Source organism: Perca fluviatilis, chromosome 9 (genome assembly GCF_010015445.1).
Source record: "Perca fluviatilis chromosome 9, GENO_Pfluv_1.0, whole genome shotgun sequence".
Classification (NCBI taxonomy): domain Eukaryota; kingdom Metazoa; phylum Chordata; class Actinopteri; order Perciformes; family Percidae; genus Perca; species Perca fluviatilis.
The window spans coordinates 1,532,677-1,549,864 of NC_053120.1; the positions used below are offsets into that span (position 1 = coordinate 1,532,677).

General features: G+C 41.4%; 1 protein-coding gene across 1 annotated transcript in view; it reads left to right on the forward strand.

The window, feature by feature from the left end:
- The first annotated feature begins 5,322 nt into the window (after nt 1–5,322).
- LOC120565564 (T-cell acute lymphocytic leukemia protein 1-like) overlaps nt 5,323–17,188 on the forward strand; it is a 36,779-nt gene continuing 24,913 nt past the window's right edge. The window contains exon 1 of the mRNA XM_039811453.1: nt 5,323–5,395. Coding sequence (XP_039667387.1) covers nt 5,323–5,395 — 73 coding nt within the window. The remainder of the gene's footprint in view (nt 5,396–17,188) is intronic.

A 17,188-nucleotide genomic window follows, 5' to 3' on the forward strand; every position in this document is an offset into this window, starting at 1 on the left:
CTAACACAGTTCTGCTGCTTGACAAACACTGAAAATCATCATCTGGGTCAATAACTACACACCAGTACTCCCCTGCGTCTTCCTCTGAGATATTAGAGATAACCAGGCTCCCATTGTTATAGTACCAGCTCACTCTGCTCATGCTCTGATACCTTAAACTAAAGATTCTTCCCTCTGTTCGGTGTGACTTGATAAACCAACCATGCTCCTTACCCTCTCCCCAATGTCTGCATCTGAGAGTGACTTCTTTTCCCTCTGAGAAAGAGCTCTACAGCAGGGGCCCCAAATTTGGGGCACACATACAGATATCGTTTGCTCTCTCATAGAAGCTTCACAGGATTACCAACCTGCATGTTTTAACATTAGAGATGAAAACAGCAGGGAGTTAGTTTTGTTTTACTGAATGAACAGTCTGGTTTTGTAGTCCGAGGTCAGTGTAATAGCGGGTTTTTGGATTATACTTCCTCCAACGTGGGGACTGTTTATCAGTGGAGGCAGTGATAGTGCACGGCAACAGAGCGGTCTCTCCCACTGGAGTGGTAGATTCTCTCAACCTGTAGTCTCAACCCTACAGTGTGACTGCTAACACACTGCTGTTGGTTCATCACCAGACATCTGTAGTTTGTAAAGTCTGTTGCTGTGATGTTGGAAACACGAAGAGTTGATGTGTTTGTCACCACTTGGTATCTTCCTCTAACATTGTCCATCACTGATGTTGTCTTGTCCCCAAAAACTCTGCTCCATATTAGTTGCTCATATCTAGAGTCCTGTTTGAGCCACTGGATATCCAGATTATCAGCTGCTTCCTCACATGGCAGGTCCACTGTTTCTCCAATTCTCACACTGATACCGCTCCGACCTATTGAAGTACAAACAGTAATAGTGAAGTTGTTGTCATGCGTCACGTTGCCCTCAGTCCAACACTCCTCCGGTACCGGCCGGAGTCGAATGGGTCAGGTGGAGGATGGTGTAAGAAGAAGTTTCCACCGAGCTGACAAGTCGTTGTTTCAGGTGTTGAGGTACTGAGGAGCTGTTGGACCAGAGGTCAGAGGTGTTCCACAGGACAAGCTTCTCCTCACCAACAGATCTGGAGATCAGGCAGGAGGTGGTGTTCTCGGGAGGTAGAAGGTGTAAAGACCTTCCTTCCTCCGGATGATGATGCGTTCTGTAGCATGGATGTAGATTGCTGAGAGCAAACAGCAGGAAGGAGAGCTCTGTGACTGCAGCCATTCTGCTCCGAGGTCGAACAACACTGACACCGACTCAGCTCATATCACTCTACACCAACCCTCATCAGCTGCTGCTCTTTCCTGTTTTTATCAAACATGACTTCTTTATCTCGCATCAGAGGAGAGGGTGTGTGACTGTGTGTATGTGTGTTTATGTGTGTTTTGCTTGTTTTGTGTATTTGTGTGTATGTTATTTTGTGTGGTGTGTGTGTGTGCTGGTATGTAACTGTGTATGTATTTGTGTGTCTGTGTATGTGTGTCTGTGTGTGTAACTGTGTATGTATGTGTCTGTGTGTGTGTTTGTCTGTGTATGTGTGTGTTTTTTGCTTTCATGTGTGTGTGTATGTATGTGTGTGTGTGTGTGTCTGGTTGTAACTGTGTATGTGTGTATTTGTGTGTGTTTGTGTTTTTTGTCGCTATCTTTCGTGTATGTGTGTTGTGTGTGTGTGTGTGTGTCTGCGTGTGTCTGTTTGTGTGTGTGTACTGTAGTGGAGTAAAGTATGAAATAAAAAATAAAAGAAAAACAGCAATTTACGGTTTAAACGTATTTTTTGTCACTTTTATTTAATTTTTGTAACTTATGCAGCCTAAATATATATTTTATGGAGTACGATTATTGAGAACAAAGAAAGGCAGAATCATTTTGTTTCAACCTACAGAGATAGAGCTTTTTGTTAAAGAGTAAGATCATTTTAGTTTAGCTTTGATATCACCCTCACCCAACCCACCAGACTCCATGTAAATAATCACTACTTTTGTCATCATAAAACACACTTCATTCAAAGTGGACAGAAACTAAATAAAACTATCAAAAGCTGTTTCGGTTCATCTTTCCACTGTTCCAACAATCATCACTCTGGTTTGGTTGAAATAAACCCTTAATTCACCCATTTACATGTGTAGTATGATGCTGGCTCTATACACGCTAAAAGTCCTGATTATTTGCATGGAGTCTGGTGGAGATATGCTGGCTCTATACACACTAATAGTCCTGATTATTTACATGGAGTCTGGTGGAAATATGCTGGCTCTATACACACTAAAAGTCCTGATTATTTACATGGAGTCTGGTGGTATGATACTGCTGGCTCTATACACGGCAAAAGTCCTGATTATTTACATGGAGTCTGGTGGAGATATACTGGCTCTATACACACTAAAGTCCTGATTATTTACATGGAGTCTGGTGGAGATATGCTGGCTCTATACCGCTAAAAGTCCTGATTATTTACATGGTGTCTGGTGGAGTTTGGTGATGGTGATTTCGGGCTGTTTCATTTTAAACTAAAAGGATCTTACTCTTTAACTAAAAAGTCTATCTCTGTAGGGATCCATCCCATAATGTTGTCAGACACTTAGAATAATAATCTGAGTCTATCGCCAGCAACAACAGCATTTTGTGGACGCCGGCTGAAACTCGCTTTTTAAATGACTGGTGTATGACTTTCCAGTTAGGGTTCGGTCACATCAGTGCGATAAGACATTTATTGTAAAATCGTGCTGCGGCTCCTTTAAGAGAGCTCAGTGTGTGTGTGTGTGTGTGTGTGTGTGTGTGTGTGTGTGTGTGTGGTAAGTGGGCAGAAGAGAGAGAGAGGAATCAGACGTATTTTATTCAACCAGAGCAGAGTTGGTTGAATAAGTTTAAGTTTTGTTCACAGTGTGCGGTGTCCGAAAATAAAGCCTGAAAGCCGATTTCATTAATTTGCAGAAACAGGATTTTATAAGGTCGGCCATGGACGTGACAAGTCTCACCTAGTTTTCTGACCACGGTCAGAAACGAACCAATCAGGAAAGGTTAACCCATTGAACATTTTAACAGTTTATTAACATGCTCTTGTTGCCCCATGTGCTGATGTCTCATTTTTTGACATTTCCGAATGCCTTCCTACAGTTGCTTAATAAAAGCTTTCACACAGAATCGTAGCCTACATGAGTCATTAGTACAGAAATTAGATTTTAACTGTCGGTCCGTGGGCGGCTCGGACAGAGAAAATTCTGCCCGATCCGGACTCTATTGTGCATGTGTGTCTCTGTGTGTGTGTGTGTTTTGGTTGCTGTGTGTATGTATGTGTGTGTGTTGTTGTGTGTGTGTTGTGTGTGTGTGTGTGTTTGTTTTGTGTTGTGTGTGTGTGTGTGTCTGTCTGTGTGTGTATGTTTGTCTGTGTGTGTTTGTGCATATGTGTGTCGTGCGCGGTGTGCGTGTGTGTGTGTGTGTTTGTGCATATGCATGTATGTGTCTCTGTGTCTATCAAATAAAATAAAAATGACAGAGGCTGACGGGTCTTCATACACACATTATTGTGAGAGGAGAGAGATTGTGTGTGTGTGTGTGTGTTTGTGTCTGTGTATGTGTGTGTGTGTCTTTGTGTTTGTTTGTGTGTGTATATCTTGTACTCATTATTCAGGTCATTTTATTATATTTTGTTCAAATTATATTGATAGTTTTCTGAGAAGAGAGGAGCAGGGCAAAGCACATTTCATTGCATTCTCTCTGTACTTTGTACTTTTAAATGCACATGACAATACACTTGATCTTGAACTTTTATGGTCTGTTTCTGCCTGTTGACTCATTAAAGGAGCGCTCTAGATTTGCGGGACTGGCCCGGAACCTGAGACTCTTCTGCTTGAGACTGCTGCATGTCATGGTGAGTGCTGATTGGCTGATACTCGTCTGACATCATTTTCTATAAAAGTGGTTTCCAGAAATACAAATATAACAAAACAAAAACCCCCACATTTATGGGCTTAAGGGTGTTTTTTTGTTTTTATTGAAGTTGTTGAGACTTTTCTTGTGTGTGTGTGTGTGTGTGTGTTTGTGTATGTGTTTGTGTATGTGTGTGTGTGACTGTGTGTGTGTCTGTCTGTGTGTGTCTGTGTGTGTGTGTCTCTGTGATTGTGTGTGTGTGGCTGTGTGTTTGTGTGTGTGTGTGTGTGTGTGTTCTCTGTGTTTTTGTGTTTGTGTGTGTCTCTGTGTGTGTGTGTGTTGTCTGTGTGTGTCTGTGTGTGTGTGTGTGTGTGTGTGTGTGTGTATACAGTGGGGTGAGCAAGTATTTGATACACTGCCGATTTTGCAGGTTTCCTACTTACAAAGCCTGTAGAAGTCTGTATTTTTATCATAGGTACTCTTCAACTGTCAGTGACGGAATCTAAAACAAAATCCAGAAAAATCACATTGTATTATTTTTAAATAATTAATTTGCATTTTATTGCATGTCATAAGTATTTTATCACCTACCAACCAGTAAAAATTCCGGCTCTCAAAAGCCTGTTAATTTTTCTTTAAGAAGCCCTCCTGTTCTCCACTCATTACCTGTATTAACTGCACCTGTTTGAACCCGTTACCTGTATAAAAGACACCTGTCCACACACTCAATCAAACAGACCCCAACCTCTCCACAATGGCCAAGACCAGAGAGCTGTGTAAGGACATCAGGGATAAAATTGTAAACCTGCACAAGGCTGGGATGGGCTACAGGACAAGAGGCAAGCAGCTTGGTGAGAAGGCAACAACTGTTGGCGCAATTATTAGAAAATGTTAGAAGTTCAAGATGACGGTCAATCTCCCTCGGTCTGGGGCTCCTGCAAGATCTCACCTTGTGGGGCATCAATGATCATGAGGAAGGTGAGGGATCATCCCAGAACTACAGGGCAGGACCCAGTCAATGACCTGAAGAGAGCTGGGACCACAGTCTCAAAGAAAGCCATTAGTAACACACTACACCGGTCATGGATTAAAATCCTGCAGTGCACGCAAGGTCCCCTTGCTCAAGCCAGTGCTTGTCCAGGCCCGTCTGAAGTTTGCCAATGACCATCTGGATGATCCAGAGGAGGAATGGGAGAAGGTCGTGTGGTCTGATGAGACAACAATAGAGCTTTTGGTCTAAACTCCACTTGCCGTGTTTGGAGGAAGAAGGATGAGTACAACCCCAAGAACACCATCCCAACCGCTGAAGCATGGAGGTGGTAACATCATTCTTGTGGGATGCTTTTCTGCAAAGGGGACAGGACGACTCATATTGATGGGAGGATGGATGGGGCCATGTATCGCGAGATCTTGGCCAACAACCTCCTTCCTTCATTAAGAGCATTGAAGATGGGTCGTGGCTGGGTCTTCCAGCATGACAGCAACCCGAAACCCACTGCCCGGGCAACTAAGGAGTGGCTCAGTAAGAAGCATCTCCACGTCCTGGAGTGGCCTAGCCAGTTTCCAGACCTGAACCCAATAGAAAAGGAGCTGAAAGTCCGTATTGCCAGGCGACAGCCCCAAAACCTGAGGGATCTGGAGAAGGTCTGTGGGCCAAAATCCCTGCTGCAGTGTGTGCAAACCTGGTCAAGAACTACAGGAAACATATGATCTCTGTAATTGCAAACAAAGGTTTCTGTACCAAATATGAAGTTCTGCTTTTCTGATGTACCAAATACTTATGTCATGCAATAAAATGCAAATTAATTACTATAAAGTCATACAATGTGATTTTCTGGATTTTTGTTTTTAGATTCCGTCACTCACAGTTGAAGAGTACCTATGATAAAAATTACAGACTTCTACATGCTTTGTAAGTGGGAAAACCTGCAAATACGTAGTGTATCAAATACTTGCTCCCCTGTATGTGTGTGTGTGTGTGTGTGTGTCTCTCTGTGTGTGCTGTATCCAGTAATCAGTGTTCTTTACATGAGCCTAAAACCACAGAGCCTTATTGGTCCTCATACACATATTCAGAGAGGAGGGAGGGGTGTGTGTGTGTGTATTAGAGGTGGTACGGTTCATGAAAAAACATCAGAACCGCTCTGTTGGCTTGTCTCGGTTTGGAGCGTGTGTGGGTCGCACAGTTCGTCAGTACACTGTTAATTTGCACTAACCACTTACTGCTGTAGTGCCCACTTTCAACACCTATGTTAAAACACTTACTGGAAATGACGAGTGGGATGAGCGTGACGAACACAATGTAGGGCAGCTGATTGGATGAACGTGTCACGTGGATCTGGCTGCTCCCGAATTTTCAAAACTGACTCTAATGGCGTCTCGTTCTGGATACGATCTTGTGTTTTACAAAAATAGTTTACCAAAGCATGTTTCTGAAAACATTTTAAGAGAGAAATAGGCCATGCAGTTGCTGAATCTGTCTTGATTTCAGGCCAAAACATCAGGCCACTTACGTAGGCTACGGCGAGCCGCAGAACTATAAAACAGGCTTAAGTGTGGTGTTCGGGAACATTTTTATATATCCTATGCTGAAGTATATTTCTGGAGTGTTAAAGAATAAAAGAAAAAATAACGACAAGAACCGTACAGAACCGAACACCGTGACCCTAAAACCATGATACGAACCGAACTGTGGGTTTTGTGAACTGTACCACCCCTAGTGTGTATGTGTGTGTGTGTCTCTGTCTATGAATTTGTGTGTTTGTTTCTCTCTGTCTGTGCATTTGTATGTGTGTGTGCCATTTGTTTTTTGTAAATTATATTTATTGGAGTTTTTTCAAAGTTTACACAATAACAACAAATACACAACCATCCATGCACATAGCTCTTATCAGGATAACATGATCTACATATATGTACACGTACACCCACACGCACATACAACCTTGCTTACAGTTTTATTCGATTGCTAAACAACAGTGGGCACAACTGGAGTCACATGTGCAAAACTCTAACTACAGTCTGCACAGCAGCAGTTCATGTGGACCAAACTCTAGTTCATTTTTCATTGCTTGAACACAGTTTTCAAAACTCTACACACTTATCCCATGACTTTAACCACAATGTGCACAACACTGTAGATTTACAGCACTTTGTTCAAATTCTAACACACTGCTGTCAACACTGTTAACCACACATTCAGAACAGAATAGATTTCAGTCTGGTGCATATCAAACACTGCTGATTTGAATTTTAGCTGAAAGCCTAAGCAGGTGTCTTGTTTTAGACTAGTTAGTGAACATATATAGTATTTATACAGAGAAAGCTCAGAAAGACTTTTTTTGTATACAAACACAAAATAAGAATGAAATAATTATACACTGTACCGTTTGAGAGAAACAGGTAAAAGAGCAAAGATACCAATATGTCCAGGTAAGATGTCTGAGGTTATATACACAGCTCTAAAAAAAGTGAAAAACACTATATCTTTACAATAGTAAAACTATGTTCTTCCTGTTTTTCAGAAAGTAATGGAGGTGAAAGCAATAGAAACACCACATTCATTAGTATTTAGAGATGATGCAGACATTAAGGCTGGGATACCCGACCCGAGCCCGACGGGTCCCAACGGGTCCCAACGGTACCCGACGGGCCGGGTTCGGACGGATATTTAGAAATGATGGACGGGTTCGGGCCGGGCTCGGACGGTCAGATCAGCGCGGTAGCCTAAGGCACTGGACATTTAAAATTGTAAACAGCTTATTATGTAATGGGCCTGTTTCACTTGATGCAAATGTTCATTTTTGTGATTAAAATAAATTAAAAATATTAACCTAACAGAAACACGTGCATATCAGGCAGACTGCATGCCGCAGCGCATTGAGCACTCAGAGCGCAACAATGGAAGATGTTAAAAAGAAGTTGGCCTCAGGAGATTTTAAAACCACCGAAAATGAAGGAAAGTCTACTGTGTGGAAGTATTTCCACATAATTGTCTAGGCATATGTTAATTTTATTTCAATTATATGATTGGGCCTCTTGTGTGTGCCTGTGTTAACGTGCGCTTGTTGCCCCCGTGTGCGCGCTCACTGTGCTGATGCGCTGATCTGTTGACATTTCTGAGTGCCTTCCTTACAGTTGCTTAAAAAAATTTCCACACAAACACACGTAGCCTACATGTGTCATTGGTATGAGAAAAAATGAGATTTTAACAGTGTCGGGCCAGGTCAGGCTCGGACAGAAAAATATGGCCCGATCCCACCCCTAGCAGACATCCAATGTGATGAAGAAAACTTGCCACATGATGCTGGAGAGAGGCAGAATTAGTCACACTATTCTTTGTTACTGTTACATATGTTTCTTTGTTACTGTTACATATGTACCTTTAGTTTTTTTCCCAGTAATTCCATAAATTACTAGAGACAAAATACTATATTGAAGAAAACTGCTGATTTTCATTCCTTCTTGTTATTATACAATCTATATATTTTCCTTAAAGAAACTATTGAGTAGTGTAAATTCACTCAAATTGTTCAAACTTTAAAGATGAGAAAGTTTGTAATTTGTGTATTGGTTTTTGATGCTAGTGTTTTTACTCTCAGTGTGTTCTGAGTGACAGTGTGTGTTATCTCAGTGAGGCTTGTGCATACTGTTTGGCTGCACTGAGCCTGTTTTGAGACGTGTGTTACTGAGTTGTGTTGCTTTGAATGAGTTTTGCAGGTGAAGTGAACTGTTCAGTTCAGGTGACTCTTGGTAATGCAGATTGTAGTTTGAATTTTGCAAATGTGACTCCAGTTGTGCCCACTGTCGTTTAGCAATCGAAAAAAACTGTAAGAGAGAGATAAAGAGAATAAAAACCTGTTTTTTACTTACAAACAATACAGTAGCATGATTCAGTTACTCGGTAGACTTCTGGATTTGAGATTCTACAGGTATTTAGTAAATTGTCCCTATAGTTTGTAGAAGCTCTGAATTTTCCCCTTGTAGGAATATGCTGGACCCCACAAGGTTAAAGGGCTGTTTGAGGGTTAAGACTTGGTTGTAGGATTAGGGAAAGAATTAGGTTATGGTTAGGGTGAGGGTAAGGGTTAAGGTTAGGCATTTAGTTGTGATTGTTAAGTTTAGGGTAAGGGTTAAGGTTAGGCATTTAGTTGTGATTGTTAAGTTTAGGGTAAGGGGCTATTTCATTATATTTTATTAAAATTGTATTGATAGTTTTTATGAGAAGAGAGGGCCAGGGCAAAGCACATTTCATTGCATTCTCTCTGTACTTTGTACTTTTAAATGCACATGACAATACACTTGAACTTGAACTTATTATGGTCTGTTTCTGCCTGTTTAGGTTAGGAATTACGGTGGCCGACAGGAGCAAACGCCCTGCAACTTCAGAAAACACATGCATATAGACAAAACACAAGCAAATTAAGAACAACTTCGTAAATTTGACAACACGTGCAGCATTCATGTGCAGCACCTATTTATAACATATGTGAATATGGGGTTGCTGTTCAGTGCAGTGGGAAAATGTTAAAGGCTTATCTTATACTTTCTCACCTGAACCTGGCTGTTTTCTTTAAAAAAAGAAACGTATATCCATCTACGGGGAAACTGAGTCAGGGTTTGTTGTTCCAGTGTTTCAGTTCTAATATGAATGAGTCTGATGATCCCTCAGGTCGAATTATTTACTTTTCATTTGCATTGAATGTTAAAAATAAGAAAGTGTCTGGTAGGGAGGCAACGGCAGCATAGGCTTATATACTATTTTTAGCGGGGCTCAAGCCGTACACATGCCTACAGTTAGCAATTTTGTCTAACGTTGCACAACAAAATTGGACTCCATGGTGAATAAGCTAGGTTAATTCAGATAGAATTGCCATCATTGTGATCAGGGATCACAGATTGGTTCCACAAATACTACACCTGTAGCCTATATGTGTTGATTCGATTATATTTAATTTTCACTCCATTATTTTGCACATATCAGGATTTTCAGTGGTTGATAGCCATACTCTGACGAACGTTCCCCAAAGTTATCTGCGCAGACTGACCAGTCGGCTGAGGCGGCCTAGTTCAGGGAATCAAAGATAGGCTGTTGACTTTGGGCTACAACTGAGTTGAGCCTTTCGTCATTATCCTATTCCATCGCTAAAATCAGGTTTGCAAAAGTAATAAGGTTTGAGCACTAAACGATTTCACAGAATCACAATGATAAGGATTTATTTTCAGGGGTGCTGAGATGATTTTTAGGGGTGCTTCAGCTTGGTCAAGTGCCTTTGTCGTTATTGACGCTAAAAGTCTCCTTTAGTGTCATATAACGCAATTTATCTAAACGTGCATGGTCGGGACTATTGGCGTCCCTTTTGAATCAGTTAGGTTAAGGGAAAGGTTGTGGGTGGGCTTATGTTTCCCTGACTCGTGGGAATAACGGGACAGTTGAAGACGGACGCGGCACACTATCTCCGGTCTCCTGGGTGAAAGTTCTGTGTTTGACCTATCCACCACCCCAACCAACCTCCCTACGTGGAATTTCACCCTTACATACTACTCTTTAAACCCTTTGTAGCTGCTGCTCTCCCCGGTACATTCTACAAACACGCTGATGGGTGCTCTTTTCATCGCTTCAGACGCTGAGAGCCACTGTCCAAACGTCCTTATTTTACGAGTTTGGAGTGAGAACGGGTTGGATAGATTAATGTATGAAATAGTTTGTAAAGGTCCCATGGCATGAAAATGTCACTTTATAAGGTTTTTTAACATTAAAATGAGTTCCCTGAGCCTGCTTATGGTCTCCAATTGGCTTGGAATGGTGATAGGTGTAAACTGAGCCCTGGGTATCCTGCTCTGCCTTTGAGAAAATGAAAGCTCAGATGGGCCGTATGGAATCTTCTCCTTATGAGGTCATAAGGAGCAAGGTTACCTCCCCTTTCTCTGCTTTGCCTGCCCAGAGAATTTGGCCTACCCATGAGAGAGAGAGTGACATCATGGCTTTCAAATGAGCAAAGTGGCAGTTGGTCAAGGCCACACCCCCACCCTCCACCTTGCCCCCCCCCCTCTCCTCCTCAATAGCTACAGACACAGAAATGGCACATCCTAAGGAAAGCTCATTGTGGGACTGGCTCTAGTGGCTGTAATTCAAGGCCCAATTTTGGGAAAGAAACTTCAGATATAGTATTAGGGGACCACTAAGGTCTATATGAAAGCATCCAAAGAGCACCATGTCATGGGACCTTTAAGTCTGTTACGATTGAAAGAATGAACTCTAAAGTGTCTGTTTGAAGGCAGAAGCTGGTATTCTCTATGCAAAACGTGTGAGGAGTCATTTGAAATATTCCTGGCCAGTCTGAGCATACTATTATTGTAATTTGATCAAATAGCTTTGTTTTATTTTTACCTGATAGGCTACTCAGCCAAGCAGTGCTACAATAGAGCATGATAGTCTGCATTACTGATGTGAAAAACAAAAATTATTTGGCTACTAGCTCCAAAGGATCTCAATCTACGGAGTAAATAAACACGCTGTTGTATTTTTTTGCAGATAAATTCTATATGAGAGGTCCATGAGAGATTTTCGTCTATCATGACACCCAGATAATTGTAGAATGGGCCTTGAATGATTACTGAATTGTAAATCTTCACTGGGGGCAGTTGACAATTCAGGGGTTTTCCAAAGATTTTCAAACTTTCCAAAGTCTTCACAGTGTTAATAATGAGAGCATTTTTATCACACCACTCAACTAACTAATCCACGTTTCCCTGGTACAGTGTAGGGTTATCAAATTTGGTAGGCAGGGTCAATAAAGTGGAGTCATCTGAGTATTTTAACAGAAACTGGTTTGGCAACCTAGTGGTGCAGTGGGAGGTAAATAAAGTGAGCAACACAGGGGAGCTAATACAGCCGTGGCGTTCTCCAACATTAGTTGTCTTTGGAGAATAGAGTGTGTCATTTAAACCTTTAAAAAACATACAATCCTTTTTCACTGAATCAACTGTTTTCAAACAGGAAAAGACTTTTCAAACCATTATTCAGAAGCCGCCATTTAGCAGTGGCAGGTTTAGGGTTGTAGTATTATACAAAGACCACTAGATTTCCTCCTTGGCACTTAATATTTGACACTATTGATCATACAATCCTGTTACAGAGATTAGAACACTTAGTCGGAATTAAAGGAACTGCACTAAGCTGGTTTAAGTCTTATTTCTCTGAGCGATCCCAATTTGTTAACATTAACGATAAACCCTCCAAGCACGCCAAAGTTAGCCATGGCGTTCCTCAAGGCTCAGTGCTTGGACCAATTCTATTTTCCTTATATATGCTTCCTCTAGGACATATTATTAGGAAACACTCAATTAATTATCACTGCTACGCAGACGATACCCAATTATATCTGTCAATTAAGCCAGATGAAAGTGGTCAGTTAGCAAGACTTCAAACGTGTGTTGAGGATATAAAATCCTGGATGACCCACAACTTCCTGATGTTAAACTCAGACAAAACGGAAGTTATTGTGATAGGACCAACGCACTGCCGAACTTCGTTTTCGAAAGATATAGCTACTCTGGATGGTATTGCCCTGGCCTCCAGCACTGCTGTCAGAAATTTGGGAGTTATTTTTGATCAGGATATATCCTTCAACGCCCATTTAAAACAAACCTCAAGAATAGCCTTTTTCCATCTTCGTAACATTGCCAAAATTAGGAATATCCTGTCTCAGAATGATGCTGAAAAACTAGTCCATGCATTCGTTACTTCTAGACTAGATTACTGCAATTCCTTATTATCAGGTTGCCCAAATAAGTCCCTTAAGACTCTCCAGCTGATCCAGAATGCTGCAGCACGTGTTCTGACGAGAACTAAGAGAAGAGATCATATTTCTCCTGTATTAGCTTCTCTGCATTGGCTTCCTGTGAAATCTAGGATCGAATTTAAAATCCTCCTCCTGACTTACAAAGCTCTAAATGGTCAAGCACCATCATACCTAGAAGAGCTCTTAGTACCTTATTGTCCCACTAGGGCACTGCGCTCCCGGAATGCGGGGCTACTCGTGGTTCCTAGAGTCTCTGGAAGTAGACTGGGGGCCAGGGCCTTCAGCTATCAGGCTCCGCTTCTGTGGAACCAGCTTCCAGTCTGGGTTCGAGGGGCAGACACCGTCGCCACATTTAAGAGTAAACTGAAAACTCTCCTCTTTGACAAAGCTTATAGTTAGGGAGTGAGGAGTTGCAGCGTCCACCTAACCCGGCCCACCTGCTTCTCCTCGTAGTTAGTTATGCTATTACAATTCTAGACTGCAGGGGAGGCTGTTTCCTTCCTATGACACACTGAGCTGCTCTCTCATCTCTACTTGTTACTTTTGTATGCATCCTGTCCCAGAATTGCTTGTTACTAATCTAGCTCTGGGGAGTTTACTCCCCGGAGTCCTTATGTTTCTTCTTCGCAGAGCTATGCTCTGTGATTCTCTGCAAATCCCGGCCGCATCCTGCTGCATCCTGCCGCATCCTGCTGCATCCTGCTGCATCCGCCGCATCCACCCATGCTCTGCAGCGCCACGTTACATCCCGCAACGCCCTGCTGTGATGTTCCTATGCACAGAGTAGTCTGGATCCGGTATAGGGGACAGCACTACTCAGTATGACACGATGTGCCCTGCTATGACATGAACTTCCACGATAACCTTCGACGTCACTGTGACCTTTAATGTGACTATTATCACCACTGTTCATCACACCCCCAACCGGCCCGTCAGACACCGCCTACCAAGAGTCTGGGTCTGCCGAGGTTTCTTTCTAAAAGGGAGTTTTTCCTCGCCACTGTCGCGATAGCCACTGGTAATTCTTGCTCTTGATGGAATTACTGTAATTGTTGGGGTTTTGGAAATTACAGAGTGTGGTCTAGACCTACTCTATCTGTAAAGTGTCTCGAGATAACTTTTGTTATGATTTGATACTATAAATAAAATTGAATTGAAATTGAATTGAATTGAAAATTAATAGAACAGAGTTTTCATGACCACACACAAAAGTTACATACAATGTAAGCATCACTACAACACATATTAAAAACCCATGGAAGATACTGTCTCCCCCTTTCCTGAGTTTTGCTATATATGATTGTCCCATCCAAAGAGCACCTCAAGCAAAACATTTGAATCCTGGAAGCTCTCCTCTACAGACATTTAGTTTGTCATTTACTTTATGACTGGCTGAACCCTGTTTGTGAGAAATGAAAAATACCAAAGAATAAGATAAGGATTAATCTGAATGTTAATCATTATTGATAAAGTAAAACAGGTTGAACTGTATTAATTGCAGATGAAAAATCAAGAAACAGAGCCCTGATGTGTGTTTTTGGTTTGTCAAGATGTTTGGAGATGGGGTGCACCAGTGTTACCACTTCATCTTCTGTACTACGACCTTGTTTATATGTAAGGGCTTGAAAGGGGTCTTGTTGCTTCCATACATATTTGTTAAGGTGATAGGAGGTGTGTGTGTGTCAGAACTTGTTGCTATGGTGATTTCCACAGTGAGGGAGTAGGGAGGGAGGGGGAGACAGTATCTTCCATGGGTCAAACATGTCCATTTAACAATAAACATACCTCTTAAGTTTATTCTGTAATTCAAAAACGTGGGTCCAAACGGCAAAAATATTATCATCACAAGATAGATAAAAGTCTAGCGAACACATTGATGTGGTTTTTATGTTTGTGGTGTCAAATATATGCGACACAGAGCAGGTAACCGGGAACAGTCTTTTAATTGTTTCTATCGGCAGTTAGTATGAACAGAGCCTAAAGTGTAAATGTGGTGGATTCCACGGTTACATGTCTGACACCGATTGACAAGATTTCCTACATTTTGACCAACCATGATGTAGGAAGAGTGAAAACTGGAGGGGAGAGAGCAATTTGTTTGGAAAAGAGATTCGTACTGCAGCTCCCCCCTCTCTCCTCCCCTCTGACTCTTAACATTCCAGCCCCATATACACACACATTGGAAAATCTGAAATGGTCTGAAAACTGGATGATACATAAACAATGATTTGGTAGAAACCGTGGTTGATATCAGACTGCCCATTCGGCCCAATAAAGGCCAAAGTCTTGTCTTTGGTTTAAACATTTAGTTATTTTTGTATGTTAAATTATGGCAAATTGGTATGGCCCCAAAGAGGGGTTGTTTGGAGTTATTTTAAGCGATTGCCTGAAGACTTCAGATTATAGTCAATGGGAAATTTCGCAGTGTTTTTTTGCCAATTTCGTGACAACCGCATGGAAAATCTCTTAGAAAAGTCATAGCACACCATTCCCGGTCAGTACACACATTTTGATGTATGTTGTTTGCATGTCTTGACAACGCTCCCTGACTAGTAGCAAGACAAATATGCGGCGGAATAACAATAAGTATGGTGGATAATAGTCATTCACACTGAATAACATTTAATTGCTTTTGGATCATGTACAAAAAAACAAAACATGCAAGAATCAAATCCCTTTGGACATCGAGTCACTCGGACGGCAATGCCAAACTCATCATCTTCAATATCCAACGGAAAATAAAGTTTTCTAAAAGTGAAATTATTATTAAATGTTTATTTTTTTAGGGACACCAGCATTTACAGCCTCAGATTAATGTGTGTCTGGTATGTGTGTGTGTGTGGGTGTGTGTGTGTGTGTGTGTCTGTGTGTGTCTGTGTGTGTGTGTGTCTGTTCAACACAGTCTCACTCCCTACTCGTCAAATGTATGACGCATGGTCAAGGACCCCTGCCGTTAAGTTTCAACAAAATAGGGCTACCTGTTGCGTTATTTTTCGACGTGGGGGTCCGTCAGTAAGACATTCATGTTAATCACTCACCGTCGGATATCAACGAAAGAAAAACACACCCCCTTAACTCGAAATCTGGGACAGTTTTATTATTGGTATTTGTAGCACAATAACCACTGTTTTAATCAACATTATTCACGAGATATTATCATGGTTTATATGAATTTATTTTAATGTTATTATTTCGGTCTATTTCGGCCAAGGAAGATGGGTTGCTTTTTTTTTATTTATATTTTTTGAACTATAACGCTACATCTATCAACATTTATTTAGATGTTATCATGGTATTCATTTCTTTATTTTAATAATATTATTTCGGTCTTATTACCGGTGAAATATTACAGTATGCTGTAATACAGAACATTACGATATGATCCAAGCTAGACACATTTAAAGCCAATATCCCCCAATGCAATGCAGCCATTCATTTCAAAGAATTGGGCAGCGATCAGCGAGTCTTTAACCGACGGTGAGGGATTAACATGAATGTCTATCTGACGGACCCCCACATCAAAAAACAACGCAACAGGTACCCATATTTCGTTGAAACTTAACGGCAGGGGTCCTTGACCATGCGTCATACATTTGACGAGTAGGGAGTGAGACTGTGTTGGTCTGTTTGTCTGTGTTTGCGTGTGTGTCTGTGTGTGTTTGTGTGTGTGTGTGTGTCTGTGTGTGTGTCTGTCTGTCTGTGTATGTGAGTCTTTGGGTGTGCGTGTGTGTGTGTGTGTCTGTATCTTGCTACACATATTAGATTGTACTACATATTCAGGTAATTTTATTATATTTTATTCAAATTATATTGATAGTTTTTATGAGAAGAGAAGGCCAGGACAAAGCACATTTCAGTGCATTCTATATGTACTTTGTCCTTTAAATGCACATGACAATTCACTTGAACTTATTATCAGCTTTCTATCCAGTAATCAATGTCCTTTATACAAGTCTAAAACCACGGGAGCTGAAGTGTATTCATGCACACATTATTCAGAGAGGAGAGTAAGGGGGGGGTCTATGTGTGTGTGTGTGTGTGTGTGCGTGAGTGTGTATCTGTGTGTCTATGTCTGTGTGTGTGTGTGTCTGTCTGTGTGTTTGTGTGTGTGTGTGTGTCATGACAGCGATGGGGCTGTCAGTTTACCTTCTAATGTTGCATCTTCAAAAGTGACACTGAATTTGAAACAGCACATTGTAATTTCTGCATCTATTATCAAATTGCTTATTAGTAATACAGTGGAAATTAGTAGAAATGTGAATATTTGGTTAGGATGTTGATTTACGGTGTGTCCCCCTAAATTTTCTGGTTGTGCCCCTAAAATTTTCAGTTGGGGGCCACTGTGCTCCTCGTGAAAAACGTTAGTCTGGAGCCCTGCTGCCACCTTTTGCGCGCATCCCGCAGTGACAGGATGTAAGCAGTAGGGCCGAGATCATCGATGTAAGCCTGCAAAAGCGATGGATACATTTTTAAAAAGGAAAAATGCGGATTCTGATCTTATTAGGCTACAA